General features: G+C 39.2%; 1 protein-coding gene across 2 annotated transcripts in view; it reads right to left on the bottom strand.

The window, feature by feature from the left end:
• Positions 1 to 589: 589 nt before the first annotated feature.
• The window catches only part of BARD1 (BRCA1 associated RING domain 1), a 57,311-nt gene continuing 35,176 nt past the window's right edge, over positions 590 to 22,724 (bottom strand). Inside the window, exons 7-11 of one of the 2 annotated variants that reach the window (XM_063317910.1) lie at positions 12,135 to 12,243; positions 6,843 to 6,978; positions 3,637 to 3,729; positions 2,074 to 2,171; positions 590 to 1,047 (exon numbers count right to left, since the gene is read on the bottom strand). In XM_063317910.1, coding sequence (XP_063173980.1) covers positions 715 to 1,047; positions 2,074 to 2,171; positions 3,637 to 3,729; positions 6,843 to 6,978; positions 12,135 to 12,243 — 769 coding nt within the window. In that variant the 3' untranslated portion in view covers positions 590 to 714. The remainder of the gene's footprint in view (positions 1,048 to 2,073; positions 2,172 to 3,636; positions 3,730 to 6,842; positions 6,979 to 12,134; positions 12,244 to 22,724) is intronic. The other variant, XM_063317911.1, reaches the window with a different exon arrangement.

Genomic DNA, 22,724 nt, shown 5'->3' with positions numbered 1-22,724 from the left:
ATTCAATTCAACCCTGCCTATAATTGAAAGGACTCTACTGATTGTGAGTACTGGTTATATTGCGTTCTCTCTCTCTCTCTCTCTCACACACACACACACACAAATGCAGCTTACATTTAAATAAAAGTCTTACATGGTAATGCTTCAGAATGTGATTTATTATTTGTGATATAGAAAACACTAAAAGTGAATGAATCTCTCCCAATGGAAACATAGAAATCATGATTATAGACAAAAGTAATCCCTTTAAATAAGTTTAATGACAATCTTAATTTCACCATGTACAAAAAGGAAAAAAAATCTTTGATAATTTTAGCATGCTGAAGCTCATATTAGGATCACAGTAATCAGAATAGTACTGACTGAGCTTTCTGGGGATTTCATAGGATTTCAGGGCAGAATGACCATAATCTCAGTATATCCAATAATACTTGATGCAGTTTACAGAAACACCAACAAAAAAAGGGACCCCCCCTAATATCAACATACAATAGATTATGGGAATCTGGGTCTACAGTTATTATTATTTTTAAAAATATACATTTTAAGAGTTGAGAAGTAACTCAATTTTAGTATACATACTTCTCTACGAATAAGTCTAAGATTTAAACAAAAATGTCTATTTTTTGTTTCAGCATGTAATTAAAGCATCTTTTAATAACATTTCAGTGAAAGTGAAATCCAAACGATTATGTTATCACAATGCTGGGAAAATCATTTCTTAACAGGTAAGAGTTGAAATGACATCACACAGTTGATAAGCCACCTGGAGGGTGCTTCCCAAACCTTTCCTTGACGAACTTTCTGTGGTTTGTAGTTAGAAGAGGCATCATAGATTATATATTGTGTGCAGAAACTCTGGTCAGAACTAATGTCAGCATGATAGGCTACCGTATTGATTGTCTGTGTCACATCATTATCTGACTTAGGCTTCCTCATGAGAATCTGTCCCCCTCCAGCTTTCACCAATTCTTTGAGGTCATCTTTCTCGTGCTCTTTAAATATTCCCAGGAAATAGAAGTAGCAGCCATCAAAAAGTTTTGGCAACTGAAATAAAGAACAGATTGTTCTTATCTATACAGCTGACAATTCTGAGATGAAGCCGTAATTTCTTATTTATTGAACCTCTGTAATCAATTCTTTTGTCATGCCCCAGTCTGAATATTAGTTTAACTAGTTTCTGTTGATCTGTGAGCTAACTGCAACAAATAATACAGTTTTTGTATGGCATGTAAAATACCAAATCAACCAGGAGCAAACTAAGAATTAGCAGCTGTTGAAAGGAAGTGGGTAAGGGTAGAAAGCCCGGAACTGACAAAAATGGGAAAGAAAGCTCATCAACAACAAACAAGGAGCCAAGAGGAGTACTTCCAAAGGAGGAAGCAGACATGTAGTCTAAAAAAAGGAGTCAACAGTCCTGCAGACGGAAGAAATGGGATCAGGATAGCAGAAAACAAGAAGGTCTTGTTTTCACAAGAGGTTTTTGGAACAGTTGTGCTGTAGAAAAGAGGGATAGGAAATAGATCAAATAGGCCAAAAAAAAAAATCATGTGGAACTTTGCTACAGAAAAAGCTGTTGGAAACAGGTGGAGGTAATGGAACTTCATATATGGATTAAAAATAATCTTTGTGCATGTGTCTAATCTTAATTAACAAATAATTAAAAAATATTACTAAATGTGGGGGGGGGGACCAAACTGAAGATTCAGTAGGACATGTTGACTATATTTTTCATTTTCGCATGCAAATGTACACAGGGGAAGGGATGAGGCTTTCAAAACGTTTTGCAAACCACAAACACGGATGTACTAAAATTTATGAAGGATGAATCCAAGGTAATAGCTGTCTATATTTTTCCAAATATTTGGAAAATATTTAGCAGTACTTATTGACAATAGAAATCCATTTATGGTTAGAAATTACTTTTCTAATTTAATTTAGCTGTCAATCATCTCTCAAAACCAAATTCTGGAACGAAGCACTATTCCTCCCTTATTTGGAAAAAAAGTAAAATGATAAAAATTCCAAGCTATAACACCAAAGTAACTGAAACATTAGCAAAGAAGTCCTCACAAGCTGTTCCTTGTTCAGCCGGCCTTGTCGAGGACCACCATCTATTTCATATTTCTCTTCTTGTTCCCAAGCTCTTCTCTTCAAGCTGGCCTCTACCCCTATAAGTAGGAAAACAAAGTTTAAGAAAAAAAAATGCGGTTGTTTCCTGCAAACTCAGAAGTTATTTGGGGGAGGGGAGTCAACTGAAGGACTAGGCAAAAAATTATGAAGACAACGCATGGCCAGAAGATGACTGGCTGATGATCTTCCAGCCTCTGTTTGAAGACCTCTAGCAAAAGAGAGGTCTCATATAGCCACCTCTTCCACTGATTGATAGCTCATAAAGTCGAGAGGTTCCTCCTGCTATCTAGTCTGAACCTCCTTTCTTGTAATTTTAACCCAATGGTTCTGGTCCTACCCTCTGGAGCAATAGAGAATAAGTCCACTCCCTCTTCTGGGTAACAACCTCCAGATATTTAAAGACTACTATTGTATTTCATCTCAGTTTTCTTTTCTATAGGCTAAATATACCCAGATTCTTTAACCATTTCTCATAAGTCTTGGTTTCCAGATTCTTCACTATCTTGGTAGCTGTTTCTGAATTCACTCCATTTTGTCAACTGTCCTATTTGAACCTGGTGCCCAGAACTGGACAGAGTACTCCAAATGGAGTCTGACCAGGACACAGTAGAGTGGGGCAATTACTTTCCATGATCTGGACTCTATGCTCTCGTTAATGCACCTGAAGATAGTGTTTAGCAGCCGCATCACACTGCTGGGTCATGCTTAATGTAGTTGACAAGGACACCAGCTCTCTTTCACATGTACTACTGCCAAGCCAGGTCTCCCTCAGCCTATACTTGTATCTCTCATTTTTCCTACACAGATGCAAAACTTGAAATTTCTCAATTAAATTGCGGCTCACAGCAACTAAACAAAGAAATCACAATAAAATCAATAAAAGATAAAGATAAAAGACGGCAGGTACAATGAAGCAAGGTGTCTTGCTCTCCTCACCAAAGGCCTGGTCTTCACAGCTCTTCTAAACAACAGCAGAGTGGAGAAATCTAATTTTTATAACAATCCTCTAAGATAGATTTCTGTTATCCTATTGTGTATAGGAATTTTACCAGAGAGAATGTTTCCAAAATGGCCAGACAAATTAGGATACCGTTGCTTATTTCAAAAGATTAATTCTCTCTCTTTTCCAAAGGCTAGTATTTACTCTTTCAACTTGCATACCCATTTTATTTTTACAATACTGTTAACCTACCCTGGCAAAATCAGAGCAGATTATGATTCTTATTTATTGCTATCTTGCAAGCAGTTTTCGATAATCAATTACAATTAATGCACACTGTACATGTTTTGTACTGATCTCAAAACAAAACTGTACACAAAACTGCCTCAAGCTTGGAATAACTATTCTAAGCTTGGAATTGTTCAGGTTCAGAACATTTTGAACTTTAGGGTTATTGCTTCTGAGAAGTGTTTGAAAAACAGAATCTGTGCTACATTGCTGTTATCTTTGGGCCATCTCAAACATACGTTTTTCTTAAGTACCAAAATAAGTTAATTACTTACACATAAATGTCAAGATCCAACATCCAGTTAAAACTGCCAGCATGCACTTCATAGTAGCTCGCACAGGATACGCAGGAACAACAACGTGTGTCACTACAATGAGAGTTTGCTAAAATGTTTAAACCGCAGGATGAATTCTTCCCTGTGTAAAGAAACCACAACTGATCCTTCACACCCAAAGGATAATTCAATTTTACGGCCGCTAGCCTACAACACAAGCAGAGTAGTTCCCACGAAAGGGAGAGAGGCATGGGCAGTTGCTCAAGGGCTCCCTGAATGGGAGAGGAAGGATTTAGGAAGACAGGGAAACAGGAACTTGTCAGATGTGAGCAGACAAGTATATGGACCCATTGCCATTATTTTCAAGTTTTCAACCTCTGAGAAATGGTTACCAGAACATCTTCAGTTGCTGTTGTATACACTACGCTTGAGCTTAGCCAAAAGGCCGAGAAGTGATAAACCCTGATGATTTGAGGAGGAAAGTAATGATGTGTATCTTTTTGGTCCTTCTTACCAGTATGTTACAATTATCGTTACATTCCCAATCTACTCTATAATCCAATAGCTAAAACTCTGTAGTTACAACGTTACTTTAAAAAGTTCCAAAATATTAGAAACCAGTGTGCTTAAATTACAGGGAAGTAGAATTAAATTGGACATTAGGAAAAACTTAATAGTAAGAGCTGTTCAATATAGCAAGAACTGCCTCAGGAGATGATGGACTCCCATTTGCTGGGGTTATTTACACAGAGGCTGAATGGTCTTCTATCAGAGATAATAGCAGATTCCTATACTGGAGAGAGTGAGACTAGATAACCTCAAGTTTATGGTTAAAAAAAAAAGAAATTAAAAAAAGAAACATGCTAGTAATAAATAGCACAGGAAACTTAAAATGCACTCTTCCACTATACAGCAGGCACTTAAAATCAAATTAAAAAAACATGTTCATAGAAATGCCGAGGAAGAAGTCCTGGAGCTGAAAACACATTAGCATTTTATTCTGTTCTAGCTTCATACATTGCTCCATTTGATAGGGGCACTCAGATAAGGGAGAATACATTCCATGAGATTCCCTGGCTTCAAGGAATTCAAGGCTGTAAAAATCAGCACAAAAACCTTGAATTGAACCCAGAATGAGAACAGAAGCCAGTAGAACTACAAAGCATTGTCCTAATATGATCATATTATGCAATCCAGTTAGAAAATGTTCAGTTGTTTTGAACTGATTGAAACTTCCAAACTGTCTTCAGGGATAATTTGCCAAACTCCTTTTTCCAAAGGAGAGATATTCTTCACAAAAGGTGGCCCTGGCTGTGCCGGTGCAAAGTAAGGTGCTGTGAAAGAAGGCCCCAGCCGCTAGTGACATGTGGTGCAGCAGGCACAGTGGCAGGCAGGACAGGTGGCAGGTGGCAAAAAGGCAGAGGTGGGGGGAGACAGGTCGGGGGGAGTTGAAATAGAGGCAACCCCTTACCTTCTTCCAAGAATGGCTTGGATCTGGGTGGGTCCTCGCCTAATGACCACATGGGATTCAATCAATGACAGCAACTGGGACTGCCACAACTGCCATCGCTAAGTGCGGGCGGTCATGTGATTTTTGCTTAACAACTGTGTCACTTAGCAACTGAGTTGCCAGTCCCTAATAGGATCATTAAGTGAGGACTACCTGTAAATTTCAATTAGAGGTCTCTTGGATTGCACAACTCACAAATTATATTAGGAGTTGTGGTCTCCCTGTTTCTTGGCAAACTGTCTCTGGAAAACAAGTCAAAAAGATTGCCACACAAAGAATTTTGCATATAGAAGCTCAGAGAGATATACAGTAGTTACCCTCAATAAGGCTGGCACATTGAAATGGATGAGCTGATATAAACGCACCTTCCAAATTGCAAAAAGTTTAAATACAGAAGTGCCCAAGAATCTTAGGGGGGTATTTACTTAAGCAAGATTTGAGCAGCTGGACACAATGGTTAAATATGGAAGGTTTAACCAAGTTCCTTATGACAAGTGTACATGTATTTGTAGAACTCCAGAGACAGAGGACATAGTTCAGACATTATTTGAATGCCAACTGTATAAGAAAGAGAGAGATCAGTATTTTGGATCCCACATTAGACAAATACCCTACTGGGATCCATACATTAAAACAACGTATTTAATGTGTGGCCAGAACCCAAATATTACATATAACATGGCCCTTCATCTGAACGTAACAGTACAGTACAGCACTCCCTAAATTGTAGGAGTATATATATATAGTGTATGATGAGTACATGACAAGAGAAAAGGCAAATATATACACACAGTCCACGCAATTATACACAAAACTTTTGCAGGGATACAGCAGTAGCCTCATAACGGGATGTCCAGTACAGGGAGCAAAAGTTACCTGCGTCTGTAGCATTTCTTAAGCTACATGCGCTTCCTGGGTGGTGCTAAATGGGTGACAGTGATTTGATGCAGCCGTACTGCCCCTCTGGGCCTCATGGCCATGACAATCAGAAGTGTACAAATTGTAGGAGCGATACAGAAATATGATTTGTATTTCCTTTTAGTTTTGCCTTTTACTCTGTTTTGTTATACATGGTCTTGTATTCTGCTAAGCAACTAGATTCTATGGTCAAATATGGATGATTCCACCAAGTGCCTTACCTTGAGAGAACATGTGTTTGTGGAGCATCTGAAATAGAAGACACTGTGCAGGTCTTAATTAACTGCCAACTATATGCCCCAGCAAGGGCTCAGTACCTCCAGACACTACTTGACAGAACCGTATATTGGGACTATAACAAACAACTATGTTACTTCCTCCAGGGCACAAATACATATGTGGTCGATAGAACTGTTATAGTTAGGGCTGTCCAATTGAGAACACAATTTATAGAACACATTGGGGTGGCATGTAAAGGTGATGAATTCATCTAAACATATATTGTTTTTGTATTTTATTACTCATTTTATTATACAGTATTTTACACTTTTATCTTACTCTTTTATCTCTTTTTTACCCTACTGTATTTTATCATATTTTATCTCACCTTAGTATAGTACATAAATATATGTACTATATTTTATTGTGGCTGATGCCCAACTTTTTGATATGGTCAACTGACTAATCAATAAAGTTGTATTACATTACATTGTATTCTGCTATGGCCTTATGGCTAAACAATAAAATATTATTATTTTAAATAAAGCTTACAACTTACCACAGCTGTTAAACTCTGTACATATTCTAGCCTTCAGAACTGTAGCCAATTTGCTTAACAGTAGTTGTTGACCTGGATCAAGACCACTCCCAAGGAGAACAACAGGCTCTTTTTTACAGTAATTTAGGTTTATGGACTAAAGACAAAAGAGAGAAACATTACATTCCAAACAGTCTATATTTCTTTCTCCTTTTTTAAAAAAATAACAAAGCAAACTTTACTCAACAGTTCTATTACATAAGAAAGAACTATTTCAAAATGAGCTTAATTTGTGGTATAATTTAATAAAATAGCATTAATAGGATTTTATATTTTATATTGCATTTTATATTTGTAATGTGTTTGATTTTTATGAGATTTTAATGTTTATTGTTGTAGCTTGATTTTATTGTAAGCTGCCCAGAGTCCCTCTTTTGGGGGAGATGGGCAGTAATAAAATTTGAATAATAATAAATACATTTTATGATTATCAAAGTCATTTCAGTTGGCTTTGATAATCATAAAATCCTATTAATGCTATTTTATTAAATATATTTCACCTATTTTTATCTGTGTCCTGAAATTACACCACAAATTAAGCTCATTTTGAAATAGTTCTTTCATATCTATATCTATATCTATATCTATATCTATATCTATCTATATCATGCCTATATCTGTATCTACAGATTTTAAAAATAATAAAAGATAATACAAACTGAAATAAGAGAGAAAAGATAGAAATAAAGGAAATAAAAAGAACAAAGGAAAACAGGAGGGAAAAGGAAAACAACAACAAAAAAACAGTATTTAAAGAAGTGACTTCCTATCTTCATCACAAGTACAAACAAACTTAATATTTTTCCACCCCTTAAAAAGTTACATACATGGATCACTTCCCATAACCCATCCCTTATCCATCCACAAATCCATGGACCATTAATGTTTCTGTCCAGATGACAGCAAAAATTCTGTAAAGGGTTTCCAGAATTTTATAAAGATATGTCTTATTTTAACCCTGGTCAAACAAATTGATTTTGTATTCCTTTCTTTTGCTTCTAACAATCTTAGTCCTTAATTCATTCAGATGCTGTCGCAGGATCTGATCTCCTTTCAATTTTTCTTTCTCCCATCTCAAAGGTTTCTTCAAGTTTTTAAGAACCCTTGTAAATCCAGTAAAAAGTCATTATCCAGATCATTTTCTTGGCTTATCATTTACATTTTCATTTTGACTGTCATCTCTGTTTTATAATCTAGAATTCCTTTATTTTCCAGTATTTCTGCATCAGGTAATATTTGTTTATCCCCTTCATCCTGTTGGTCTTCCAAAATATTCTCTTTCACATCTTTCATTTCTTCTTTAAAATCTTTTGCATCCATATAAGCAAACATTTTTGCTGACATTGTAGCTACTAGTTTCTGACCCTATTCTTCAAAAATCTCCTGAAATGTCTCAAATGTCATAGCATTGTCTGACATTTTGTAGTTCTCGAAAGGCAGGCTTTTCTCTTCCCCCGCCCTTCCTTTCTCTTGTCTGAAGTCTCTAGTCCCCTCTAGGGTTGCATTTCTAAAATTGCAAAATCTCAAATTTCTATTGGTTTTTTTTCTAATAGACTAAACAATTTATGTTCCCACAAAGGTACTGTTTTATTTAATTATTTCCCAAATCTTTTAGCAAAAGTCCTAATATTCCAAAGTTGTCTGGTCTCTTAATTCATTTGTAACTTTCTTAGATTAAGTTCTTATTAAGCTTTTTGCTGTTTACTTCAATTTCTTTAAATTCTTTAGGCTGTAAGTTAATTTGTCTTTTGTACTGGAACAAAGGTTAACTCACAAGGTGGTTTTTCAAACTTGTTGCTTTGAAGATCTCTTTCAACTTTAAAGTAATTTTATTTCAAAGTTGTTTAGAAAGTGAGGCTTAACAAACCTAATGTCCCTAAAAGGCTCCACTGTGGTTGAGAACTTGATGGCTTCCCTCAACTCCTGGCACTCAGACTCACAGGAAACTGCTGTTCTGCAGTCTCCTCATGAGGAGCTCCTGTCCAGAGCACAAGTGGCGATCTCTCGTCCTCTCCGTTATCAGGAGAGGTTCTATTAGACTGGTTCATTGCCAGTCTGTTGGTCCTGGCCGTAGTGTTGTCTCCGCTCCTCTGGAGACATCTAGTTTACCATTTTCTCACTCAGAAGGCACACTCTAGACTATCAAAGCCATTTCTTGTTACTTAAGATATCTCCCATAATTGGATAGAGAAAACTGTTCATGGGACTCTGAAAAACTAGCCCAGAGTCATTTCCTGTGAGATGGATGGCCATATAAATTTGACTGATAAATAAATAAACCTGATTATACCTTCAGCAATTCAGTTGGTTCCAGGAACATGGCCAACTAGGGTACAGCTTTCTTATAACTTCAAAAAACAAAACAAAACACCTTCAAACAGTTGAAGTGTTGCATTTTTGTTGTTGTTTTAGCTCTATATGTAAATGTAATTTTTGTACATAACACAGTCTGATCTTATGTACTCTAATTGTGAAGCCCTTATGGTAGATTAGCACAACTTTAATATGGAACTGAAAGAGTTAAGATGGAACAGACTTTGTTATTAATACTGGTCATTCTGAATATAAATGATTTATTTTTGTCTTGCAAGAACTAGGTTCTCTGCATTGCCACCTGCCACTTTCTACAATCAACTCCAATCTGTGGCTGTAGAGGGTAAATGCTTGCCACTGGGAGCTTCTGCTGCAGAGACATACACCAGGAGATTTAGAGTATGGAAAATCATGGTACTAAATGTTGGGGTGATTTTATATATCCTTGCATTATTGTTTTTCAATTGTACAATTGACTGGCAATTATTTGATATGAAGTTGCATACCATTGCTGCAGGGATTACATTATATTACTGTAGCATTTCCTAACTCATAGTCCGTGGATCAGCGATGGCCTGTGAGAGTTTTGCAGTTAGTTTGAGGAGAAAATAATCAATATAATTACCCTGTGTACTACTTACGTATTATATTAAGGATTATACTATTCACAATGTAACTTGTTTCACATTGTTGTGTAAATATCTTTTATTATCTGGATGTACCCAGGGGCATTTTTGCATGATAGCAATCCAAACTCACATCTTTTGCAAACTTGGCGCTTAGAGCATGGGAGACCATGTTTCTACCTCCCCATTGGAAACAAAGTATAATACACCCAATCTTCAAAAAGGGCAATAGGCTAATTATTGTCCAATTAGTTTGCTAGATATCTCTTCTAAGATTTATGCCAGACAACTTCTGAATAAATTAGAAGATTGGGAGGAAGAAACAAAATTCTTCCATCCAAAACATTAGGATTTTGAAAAGGACACCGCATAGCAGATCACCAAGTCACTTTGAAGGTTCTTATTCAGAAATATACCAATGGACATACAAAACAACTCTATGTCAGAGTTACCTTATCTCCTCCTTTGATTTAATTGACATGTCTTAACTATGGGAGGAACTAGCAAGGACAGACATCAATAGGTGCTTTCTTAAATTAATAATTGAATTACATAGTGACATTACAGCCAGAGTAAGAATGGGCCCACAAGGGTCCTTATCAGACCCTATTTAATTGGAGAGAGGAGTCAAACAAGGCTGTTTACTTGCTCCTTTCTTATTTAACTTTTATATTAATGATATCATAGCAGCCATGAAGTCACAAAGTTCCCCCCCCCTCAGTAAATGGACAGAAAATGTCAATGTTAATGTACACCCACAACATGGCTTTTATTTCCTGTACCAAGATTGGCCTTAGAAGAGTATGGGTCAGACCAGCTGATTACTGTGAACCAGCTGATTAGTGAGGATAAATTATAACAAAATAAAGGTGGTAGTCTTTGGCAGAAGTAATACTAAATACAGATGGACAATTAATGCCCAATAAATAGAGCAATGCCCCTCTTTTAAATATCTAGGCATCACTTTTTATAAGTCCCTTATATGGAAAACACATTTATCTACTTTCTTAGCAACTGCCCAATGTAAAGTGGGCACTATACTAAAGTTTTTCTATTCTGAATGAAGGCAGCTGGTAGCCCCTGAACTTTGAATATTCCAGGGCAAGGTGCTCTATGGGGCTGAGATCTGGGAGTGGGATGAGAAAGTTATTGCCCAAGTAGAAGTAGTCCAAAACAATTTTATAAGGAAGATTTTGGGCCTCGCCCACTGCTTATCTAAGGATGGAGGTAGGGCTGTCTTCCATCACTGTTAGAGTAGATCTTGCATGGTTGGGGCATTATAAGAAACTAGAAACCCTTCCAGAATCTCACTTCGCCAAACTGTTTTCTCCCTTACACAGTTGGGAATCACTGGACCAAAGTTTTGTTGCACATCCTACAAGTGTGTTCCCTACCACCTTTGGGAGAACTTAGCTCTTAGAACAGAGAAAATATTAGAGCTAAGCTTTTTGAAAGGGATGCCAATAAAGATGCCACTACAGTATAGTCATCCAAATTTTAATCTTGGTAACATCACTATAAAAAACATAGAAGCCTCTCCCAGTACCTGGTTAATATTACCAGTTCTTCACTGAGAAGGGCTTTTACATTCCTCTGCCTGCAAACCATGCCCTCAGCCTATCTTGGGGAGATTTTTTTAAGCGCCCTATTGCACCACGTCTCTGTCCTTGTGGTGTTGGTCAAGTGTCAGATGTTATTTACTGTATCCTCCACTGCCCCATTTACAGTGAGTTCAGGGCCAAATTATTGATGGTAGTTAAACTCAAGGGCTTGGACTTTGAACAACTGAACTAACTTCTTGTAGTTGTGTTTCCAACTATTAGTAGTCAGGTTGCTACTTTTGCTCTGTTGTCATTTAAACTTAGAAAAATATTGAAGTTAGTTGTAACTCTGACTTTATCTTGCTTTAACTTTCTTATATCTAACACTCCTTTATTATTTCATTTTATAATCTTATTATTCTATTGTATTTTTTGCTATGCTATATTGTTATGACCTATGGTTACAACAATAAGCTTACTTACTTGCATGGGAGACCAAAATTAATTTGTTTCTTTTATCAGGCAGTGGTTCTCTATGGTTTAATGAATACATAGTGGTCACATAAAAGGAAAGGTTGAGAACCTCTGTTTTATATCTTCTTTCTTATTGTATTATAATTTCTTATTTCCTATGACTTAGGTACTTTGATAAAATAGTGAGAAGCATTAGAAATAATATTGTTGAGATTAATACATTGCCCTCACTTAACAAAGCTAGCTTTACATCATTCTAAACTGTAGTTTGAAATGAAATGAAATGAAGTAATACGTACTTGTACATACTGAATAACTGAAGTTGAATCATTCTTCACTGGTAGCGTTAGGAGGGATTTCATCTCTTCTGTTTCAGCATAATCCACAGGTTTGTGACCATATATATTACTAGTAAAAGAAGCACAGGAAGTAAACAAGGGGTGAGACTAGATTACTAATCACCTGATTTTAACTGCACTGTAGGATTTTTATCTTCTTCATACACTATTTCTGGGAAAAACTGCATAAAAAACTATTAAACCACTAACATTTATGATAGATGTATAAAGAACAGGAAACAAATAGAAAAAGGAGGCAACACATGAAGATTGCAAACTTCTAACTAAGCAGGTCCTTTTAGAGATCTCACATTATGCACTGACCAGTTTCAACATGGTGATTGGAGTAATACCAAAATCAGTGGAAATAAAATTTCTACCATGAATTAAAGACTTTCTTCCCTCTCATCATGGCCATGCCTGCTTTTTTTCTGAACTAATTTGTGCAGCTTATTTACAAGGAAATACGGAACTCCAAAGAAACTACCACCTAGATTGCCATATACTCTTATCTATCACAAATAATTGCTCTTGGTCTGTTATTGTTTACTCCCAGGTATAGTTTCCTGTGAACTTGGTTGCTTTACTACCTTCCCTCAAATGTGTCCGGCTGGGTTTCAGGCGTGGCACCAGCCGAGACACCAGGGCAGGGGAGGAGGGGTGGCAGTTGTCATCCGAGAGTCTCTGGTGGCCTTCAGGGGCCCTGCTCCACAAGTGGCTGGTTGTGAGACCCTGTTCTTCAAGTTGGGCTCCCGAGAACAGTTGGGAGTGTTGCTACTGTACCAGCCTCCCTGCTGCGTAGCAACCTCCCTGCCTGAGCTGCTGGAGGCAGTGGAATCCCCCAGACTTATGGTTCTGGGAGACTTCAATCTGCCTTTCCTGGGGTGGGCCTTGGAGGCAGCTTGGGAGTTCATGGCAACCATGGGCCTGTCCCAGATTATTCTGGACCCGACTCGAGACAGTGGCCTCACTCAGGACTTGGTTTTCTTGTTGGAGCAGTGGCAATGTAATCTGAGGGGAGAGCCACATCTGTCCCCATTGTCATGGTCAGATCACATCCTGGTGACCCTGAGATTCTCCTATGCTGCCCCCCTCTGGAGGGAGGCAGGACCTATTCGGTTAGTCTGCCCCCGGCAACTGATGGACCCAGTGAGGTTTCAGAGGGAGCTGGGGTTATACCCGAGGATCTGCTGCACAGTCCAGCAGAGGCCCTGGCCACTACCTGGAATAGGGAGGTGGCCGGGGCCTTGCACAGGATCGCGCCTATGCGGCCTCTCTTGCCTCATCCTACCTGACACTCCCAGTTTACGGAGGAGTTGAGGGTTTTGAAGAGGCTTAAGAGACGTCTAGAGCACCGCTGGAGGAAGACAAAGACTGAATCCGACTGAACACAGGTTAGAGCCGCTGTTAAGGCCTACCTTGTGGCAGTAAGAGCGGCGAAACGCCAATATTTCTCCGCTCTTACTGCATCCACAGAATGCCGCCCCACAGCTCTGTTCAAGATCACACATACCCTTTTGGGGAAGATGGGCCCAGTGGCCCACCTACAGGGCCGTGCGGAAGAGTTTTCTGAGCATCTGCAGGATAAAATCGCTCGGATTCACTCCAAGTTGGACTCCAAGCATGAAGCAGGATCCGTGGAGATGCTGAGGGAACATTCTTGCCCAGTTATCTGGGAACAGTTTGATCCTGTTGTACCCGAGGAAGTGGACAGGATCCTCCAGATTGTGAATGCCACCATCTGTCATTTAGATCCATGTCCCTCCTGGCTGGTGAAGGCAGCCCGGGAGGTGACATGTGGTTGGGTCCAAGCGATGGTTAATACATCATTGGGAGAAGGGGTGTTTCCGGCTGCCTTTAAGGAGGCGCTGGTGCACCCGCTCCTCAAGAAGCCATTGCTGGACCCAACTGTGCTGGACAATTTTCGTCCATTCTCCCACCTCCCCTTTTTAGAGAAGGTGGTGGCGTTACAACTCCAGAGAATTCTGGATGAAACAGATTATCTGGACCCCTTTCAGTCAGATTTCAGGCCAGGATATGGGACAGAAACTGCATTGGTCGCACTTATGGATGATCTCTGGCAGGAGCGGGATGGAGGTAGTGCATCCATCCTGTCTCTTCTTGACCCTCAGCGGCTTTCCATACCACTGACCATGGTATCCTTTTGGGATGGCTCAGGGAGTTGGGGGTGGGCAGCATGGTTTTGCGCTGGTTCACCTCCTTCCTCCAGGGCCGTTCCCAATCGGTGGTGATTGGGAGTGAGAGATCCAACCCTCGGCCCCTCCATTGTGGGGTGCTGCAGGGTTCGGTTCTCTCTCCTCTCTTATTTAACATCTGCATGAAACCACTGGGTGAGATCATCCGTCACCATGGGATGAGATATCATCAGTATGCTGATGATAGAGGTATCATCAGTATGCTGATGATACCCAATTATACATCTCCATCCCGGGTGAGGTAAGTGATGCAGTGACTGCCCTGTCTCAGTGCCTGGGGGCTGTGGGGGCCTGGATGGGGAACAACAGGCTTCAGCTGAACCCTGGTAAGACGGAGTGGCTGTGGGTTGACGGCTCCTCCGTTTCCAGGAAATTGTCATCTTTAGTTCTGGATGGGGTGGCACTGCCCCAGACAGACCTGGTGCATAATCTGGGGGTTATTCTGGACTCACAACTCCTGCTCGCAGAGCAGGTGGCAGTCGTGGCCAGGAGGGCCTTTGCTCACCTTTGGGTTGTGTGCCAGTTACACCCGTTCCTGGAGTGAGAGGCCCTCCGAACAGTCACTCATGCCCTTGTCATCTCCCATATCAATTACTGCAATGTGCTCTACATGGGGCTACCCTTGAAGAGTATCCAGAAGCTTCAGCTGGTCCAGAATGCAGCCGCGCGGGTTATTTTTGGTGCCCCTAGATCGGCACATATAACACCTTTACTGAGCGAGCTGCACTGGGTACCAGTTTGCTTCCGGGTCCAATTCAAGGTGTTGGCTTATGACCTTTAAAGCCCTACATGGCATGGGGCCAGGCTACATGAGGGACCGTCTCATCCCCACATTGACCTGCCCCACCCGGTCAGGCAGAGAGGGCATGTTACGGACCCCGTCGATAAGAGAATTCCATCTGGTGGGGTCCAGGAAGCAGGCCTTCTCTGCAGTTGCCCCCGCCCTTTGGAACATCTTGCCCCCAGAGGTGAGGCAGGTGCCTTCACTTCCGACCTTCAGGAGGGCCCTGAAAACCTGGTTCTGCTGCCTTGCGTGGGGTGGGAAGGTGGGCAACCATTCATGGGGTTGGCTTGTGCCTTAGACCCCCTCCCACCTGATCAGAATTTTTAACCTCTTTTATACTTATTTATATTGTATTTTATATTCGTAAATTGTTTTTATAAGATCTTAATTGTTTATTATTATAAACAATTAATTTTATTGTAAACCGCCCAATTGGGGGAGATGGGCGGTAGCAAAATTTGAACAACAACAACAACAACTTAGGCTGACATTTCATTTTACTGCTCTGCTGACCTCCAGTGAACAGATACATGGTAAAAGTCATCTGGTGAAACCAGCAAAGCATACAGGTAGTCCTCAACTTATGACCACAATTGGGACCTGAATTTCCATTGTAAGTTGTCGCGGTTGTAAGTCGAGTCTCCATGTGGACCTGATTTTACCACCATTTTATGGCAATCGTTAAGTGAATCCAACTTCCCCAGTGGGTGTTTTTTGCTGGAAAATGGCAAAAAAGTTGCAAAACATGATCATGTGACACTGCAACTAGTTGTAAATGCAAGCCAGTTGCCAAGCGCCCGAAATGGATCATGTGACCGTGGGGGTGGGGGTGCAACATTCTGCGATGCTCAGAAGTGCTTTATAGGCCATAAAGCACCCATTCTGAGGCTGCTGTAACTTCAGACGGTCATTCTGAGGCCGCTGTAACTTCAGACGATTGTAAGTCGAGGACTACTTGTAAATCCTTGTTTCACTCAAAAGAATCTCATCAAACCAGTAAGAGCTTATTATCAGGGGAGGCACTTGATCTTTTGCTAATTTAAGTTAGAAATAGGGAATTTTCTTATTTCTTCCTTTTCTTCCCTTCCTGGAGAGTACACTGAGTTAGTGACATTCTGACATCACTAGAGTGGCTGAGACAAAGATTATTGGACTTGTCTCTTTAGCTTTGGGTTTTCTTCTAAGATCACAAAATCTACCAGGCTCAAGGCTTCCTTTGATACCTTAACCCCCATGGAAGTTAAACCTTTTGAGTTTTCAGTTCTGAGAGATTCTAGGGATTCCTTACAGAGTCCAAACAATTCAGCACTGTCCATCCTATGGGGAGATGAAGATATGGGAGACTGTAGGTACTTGTCCACCCTGTTTGAGGGTAGGGACTGCTGGGCTTGGAAGCCTTGTGCTATGACTGTACAACACAAACCTGAATGAACTATACCCGTCCATCTGCAACTGCTTCAAAGCAGACATCAGTGCCTTGACATCACAGTTGGAAACATGCAGAGAAAGCCTTGTTTTTTCTAGTATTTTTTTAAATTGTGTCTTCTGTTGAAGAAAAATTCTACCAAAATCAAAGAGCAGAATCCAACAACATCTTCCATATTTCCTTCCTTTTCCTCACTTTGTTCCCCTATTTTCTTAAATCAATTTTAGAAAGGTAATCACTAAGTTTCAATATAAAGTTTCAGAGAAGCTTCCTTTTCCATATCTCTGATGCAAAGAATTTGGATGCAGTGTAAAATCCTATAGGAATCCCCATTCCTCTTCTGCAATCTTATAACCAAAGAATATTAGATAAGCATTCTCTTCAGTCCCTCACAGTGAAATGGCAGACCCAGATACAGCCTGAATAAGAGATGTGGACAGTGTTGAGGTTAATAATTGGAAAACCAAGCTGATTTCCCCTTGCTTCAGTCAGTGGAGATTGATAATTTTGTTGATTCATTTGTTCCAACACTTTATTTGGGTGATCTATGTTTAACTTTCTTGAAGAGTTTCAGTTTTCCAAATCAAAGGATTCTAAAACTTGATAGGGCTATAGGGCTCATTTGTTAAAGGTACTGATGAACTTAACAAACTGAATGACTATTCTCTCCACCTCTCCATTCAGCCATATCATTGGCAAGCTCTTCAGAATTCTAATAAACAATCCCTATGGCCCTGTACATTTAAATTCACTTAAATTATATGGATTGTTTGCTTATAATGTTTCTATCAAACTCAGTGTTGCCACTTCATTTTGCTGTTCACATTTGCCTGGTGGATTGAAAATAATATAATAAAATTTAATCAATGTCTAATACAGATATAGGATGGAGGGAATCTGGCTTGATAATCATACATGTGAAAAGAATCTTGACTGTGGCTGGTCACAGGCTAAATTTGAATCAGCAATATGTTGTGGCTGCTAAAAAGGAAAATGTAATTCTTGGCTGCATCAACAAAAGTGTAGTTTCTCTTGCTGCATTCTGCTGTCCAATTCCTTCTCAAGAAATGTTAAGAGTTCTAGGTTCCATAGAACCACCCCCACCCACGGTCACATGATCACATTTCGGGCGCTTGGCAACTGGCTCGCATTTACGACAGGTTGCAGTGTCTTGTGGTCATGTGATCATGAGTTGCAACTTTTTTGCCATTTTCCAGCAAAAAACACCCACCAGGAAAGCTGGATTTATTGCACTGGAACAGGTTCTGAGAATGGCAGCATAGATAATTAGAAGACTGGGAACTAAATTTTAGGATAAAATACTAAAGAAAGTAGATGTGTTTAGTTATGAGGAAAAAAATGACTGATATGACAGTTTTCAAGTATTTGAAAAGGTGTCCCTCAAGATGATGATGATGATTATCCTGCCTTTTATATATTTTGGTCAGTCAAGGTAAGGTTAAGACCTATTCGCTCCCATCCTAGAATACAGGACATGGAATAATAGTCTTAAGAATGGCACAGCCTGATCAAATATTAGAAAAACCTTATCAGCAAGAGCTGTCTGCCAGTAAAAGCCATTACGAAGGAAGGTGGCAACTTCCCTTTGCTGAATGTTTCCAGCAGAGGCTGAACAGCTGTTTCTTGAGGATGCTTTAATTTTGATTCCTGCACTGAGCAAGGGGGTTGGATTCAACGGCCCTTCCAACTGTATGATTTTATGGCAATTCGTTAAAAAGTGTTTTGAAGAAGTCTCTGTAGAAAGGAAGTTTGTTTGCAAGTAGAGACATCATTGTCAATTGCATACTCATCTGAATCAGTTATATTGTCAACAGCTTGTCTGGCAAATGTATTCCAGGAAGCTGATACCTCAGTGTAACTATTCCTATTTATAAACAAACAAACAAAAAAAAGTAAACATATTCTAAAAGTTTCAGGCCTGTTAGGTCACACTGCATCTGAATTGTATGGTAACTGGTACACATCTTCTACATAAGATGAAAGAATGGAAGGAAGTAAATGAAGACTTCAGAAAAAGAGCACCAATGATCAGTTTTGCCTTGTAGCAATTAGCTGTGAATACAAAAACATGTGAGGCATAAAGACGTGCTGCTTTTGTGGATTTATCATCTGCATTTCACTTTGTGAATAGGTAAAGATTGTGGACAACATTGTTAAACATATATGAACTTAAATTACTGATTTTGATGTAGAAACTACATCATTATATAATTATTTGCAGATGAAACTGGAGCCTTTCCTTTCTATTGGTAGAAATAAAAACTGATAGATAGGTTTCAACAGGGATGCATTTGGGCCTACTTTCTTTCCAGATTAAATATTAACAATGTATATCGGAATGTTCACATCTGTCTTTTTGTTCATCAGCAATAAAATATCAGAATAAATCAGTTCTCATTTCATTCATCCATCCATTCGTTTGGCTGCCCAACTACCAAAGGCACTCTGGGTGGGTAAAAATAGAATAAAATTACAATCCATAAAGCAATAAACAAATTGAGGTGCCTAAAAAATCTCCATAAAAACAGATACATCCGCACCAACATCAGAGCTCCTTTAAAACCCTGGCCCCACTGCCTGGCAGAACAGCCAGATCTTCACAGCTTTCTGAAAGGCAAGCAGAGTCAGGGTCGACTGTCCCACAAAACAGGCATGACAAAGAAGGCACGCTTCTGAGGACACTGTTTCACCAATGGGACCTGGAGCACACCCACTCTGGACATATGGACATAATGGACATATGGACTTCAGTTACCAGAATTCCTCAGGCAGCATGTAGATTGCTAAGAATTCTGGAATTGGCCCATACATCTGGAGGGTGCCCAGGTTGGGGAAAGCTGTTTGAGAATACAACCTTGTTCCAACATCTATAATAATACAATATGGCCAACCTACATTAAAAATTTATATAGGGAAAGCAATCATTCAAATTTATCTGGCACACAGATATAAGGAGCAAATAAATGCCGGCCTGAAACTTTACGAAACAATTTCTCAGTAATAATATCACAGACAAAGACAGGTCTATTATCTGTTAAGATAAGAATCAACAAGTCAACTTTGCATTAATATGGTAGGCTGATTCAGATTCAGAACACCACTGCTGTGCCTTATGGTATTTAGAAACAGTTGAGGGGCTGGGCACAGATTTGAAAAACATATTTCAATGTTATACATATTCTTCCTCATTCCCCTTCACAATCACTGTTCATTTATCCCATGATTAGATTGAATGAATGAAGTTCCACATCTGGAGCCAGAAGTATTTTTTTCTTCCTTTATCAGATTTATATCCTGCCTTTTCATTCAAGAGCTTAAGGTGGCATATACAGCATCCCTTTGCTCTTTTTCCCCACAACAGCACTCCCCTCTCTGCTGACAGAGGATGACTGGCCAAAGTCACCCCATGAGAATCTATGGCTGAGTGAAGCAGAAGCTGGGTCTCCCCACCCCTAGTCCAACACCTTCATCAGTACATCACACTGGCTATGTTATGCGGTTATATGTATAATTATGATTTGGCCGTTAACACAAGGATTATAAAATACTTACAGATTTTTATATTGTATGTGTCCCTTAAAAATCACAAAAAACAATTTTATATCCACAGCCTAACTCTTCTATGTTGAAGGGTCATTTCTCTTCCATGTTGAAGGGTCATTTATCAGGCTTCAAATTTATTTAAGACTTCAAATAATTCCCTATGCAATGATTGATGGGAGGCATGCTCAGACTTCCTGAATGCCATTTATGATTTTGTGGAAATGGAGCTATTGAAAATCTTTCCCATTATCTACTTTGCTATGAGATTTATGCTGACTCTAGGGAAAAAACAGTCTCATTTTATCCAGTAAAGGAAAAACATTTGGTAGAGCAGTTAGTCATCAACCTTTCAGACATGAAGGTTCTTCTGTCACCTATGAGAGAGCAAATTTTTGCCTTCTTTATTTGAACAAAATAGCAGCAGATTAAAAGGTGAGGAGCACAATGGGTAGAATAAAATAACAATGAACCCATGCTTCCAGAAAAGCATGAGCTGCAATTTTCAATACACTTTAGGCTAATTTTCATAGAATAATTTCCATTACAACATTTTCTGTTGCCCTAGAAAATTGTCTAATTCAGTATGTTCATTTTATTTTTATTTAATGATAGGTATACCCTATTATTTTTTTTCACATTACACTACAAGCATTTCACCAGAAACACCTGAGGGAAAAACTTTAAACATGCTTAATGTGGTTTAAATATTATACATATACATTTTTTAATGTAAAGATTTATAAAGACAATGGCACTTTGCCATATGTTACTTGAAAATTTGCCCCCAAGAATTGAAATTATTGATAGACTAATACTTGTTAGGAACCCCAAACTATGCATGCTCTGTTGATAACCACATATCTATTTCAGAGTTCAGTCCTTTTCACTGAGATATATCTATTTTTGGGGGTTTCTTTGAGTCAGTGTTGACTCCTGGCAACTGCCTGGACTAGTCCCTGAAGTTTTCTTGGCAATATTTTCAGAAATGGTTTGCCCTTGCCTTCTTCCTCGTGCTGGCCCAAGGTCACCCAGCTGGCTTTGTCCCTAAGGAGGGACTAGAACTCACAGTCTCTTGTTTTTTAGCATGGTGCCTTAGGACATCTTAATTTCACTGTCACTATTTATTCCATATTTACAAACGAACTTATGAAACTGAATTTTTCCCTACAGGTTATTTTGCTCTGTATTTGGATTTTTTAAAATCGAAAATTGGCCTTTATCTAGGAGGAGGAAAAAAAAATTCTGGGGAAAACAGCAACATTCCAAATGAATGTAATCCAGAGGAAAATATTACTCTGGTAGCTAACATGTCTGTCTGGGTGGGAATGAGATGAAAGAGTAGAGAATATGTGACTGGGTCATTTGAATGTGAACGGTGACTGCTTGATAGCATCCACTCAGAAAAAATGTCTTCTTCAAATACATGATTTAAGCATAAGCCTATTCATATATACACACATGGAAAAGGAATGAATACAAATCTTTAAAAAGACAGTTTACAATGAAATAATAAAGGAATTAGTGAAGGATAAAAAGGTGATTAGAGTTTCTGAATGTAGGATAGACATTTATCTGATGGTGCCAAGAATGGATCTTGGGGAAAAATGAACATGGGAAAAAAGGAAAGAAACAAGAGTAAAAACGAAATGACTGAAGGAGGAGAAAGTATGGGTCTTATATGAAAAAAAATATTAGAAGACAGATTACTCTCCCAACAGAATGAACAGAAAGTGAGCATGAGAAAGAAGGATATGGAAGCTGCTTGGAGTTTAGGATACGGGTGAACCAGGGCTAAACAAGAGACCTCCAAAAAATGAAGAGAAATGACTTGGGGTGAAACTGAAGGGGTGGAATGCTAGAAATATTTTAGAAATGTGTATAGGAAAGACAGTCCTATGCCAAAGAGTAGAACTGAAATGAAAGCTATAAGTATTAGTGCCCAAGAAAGAAACTGATATAAAGGAAGTCATGAATTCTGTGAGAATGTTGAAAAATGGTAAGGCTCTAAGTGTAGATGAAGTAATTGGAGAAATATTAAAATATGGATGTGGTTTATGGAGCAGCTTTATAACCTGTATTACTGGCCAGGCAGGATGGGCTTGCTTCAGGTCCCGTTGGCCACAGAATGCTAGTTGGGGGGGCCTAGAAGACCTGCCTTTTCTGATGTAGTGCCCACCTTATGGAACATTCTGGCTCCAGAGATCAGGATGGCCCTGACTCTGCTGGTCTTTCATAAGGCCCTAAAATCCTGATTGTGGGCCTGGGCCTGGGGCCCCAAGCGTATGCAGGGACCTGCTTCTTTGTTGTGCTGGTGATTTGGGCTGTTGTTTCTCAGCTGTAATATTTTAACTATTATAACATTTGTTATTGTTTTTATTTTAATTCTGTTCGCTGCCCAGGGTCACTCATTAAGATGGGGGGCCATATATATTGGATAAACAAACAAACAAACAAACTTGTTTAATCTGCTTGTGAAGACTGAATCTATGCCTGACAACTGGAAAAATGCCATAACTATTCCTCTAGATAATGGGAAAAATCGTACAGGGAAGTGTGCCTGG

The sequence above is a fragment of the Candoia aspera genome, chromosome 1 (genome assembly GCF_035149785.1).
Source record: "Candoia aspera isolate rCanAsp1 chromosome 1, rCanAsp1.hap2, whole genome shotgun sequence".
In the NCBI taxonomy this organism is placed as follows: Eukaryota; Metazoa; Chordata; class Lepidosauria; order Squamata; family Boidae; genus Candoia; species Candoia aspera.
Note: the sequence above shows the minus strand (reverse complement) of the source record. Positions and strands in the feature narration are given on the sequence as shown.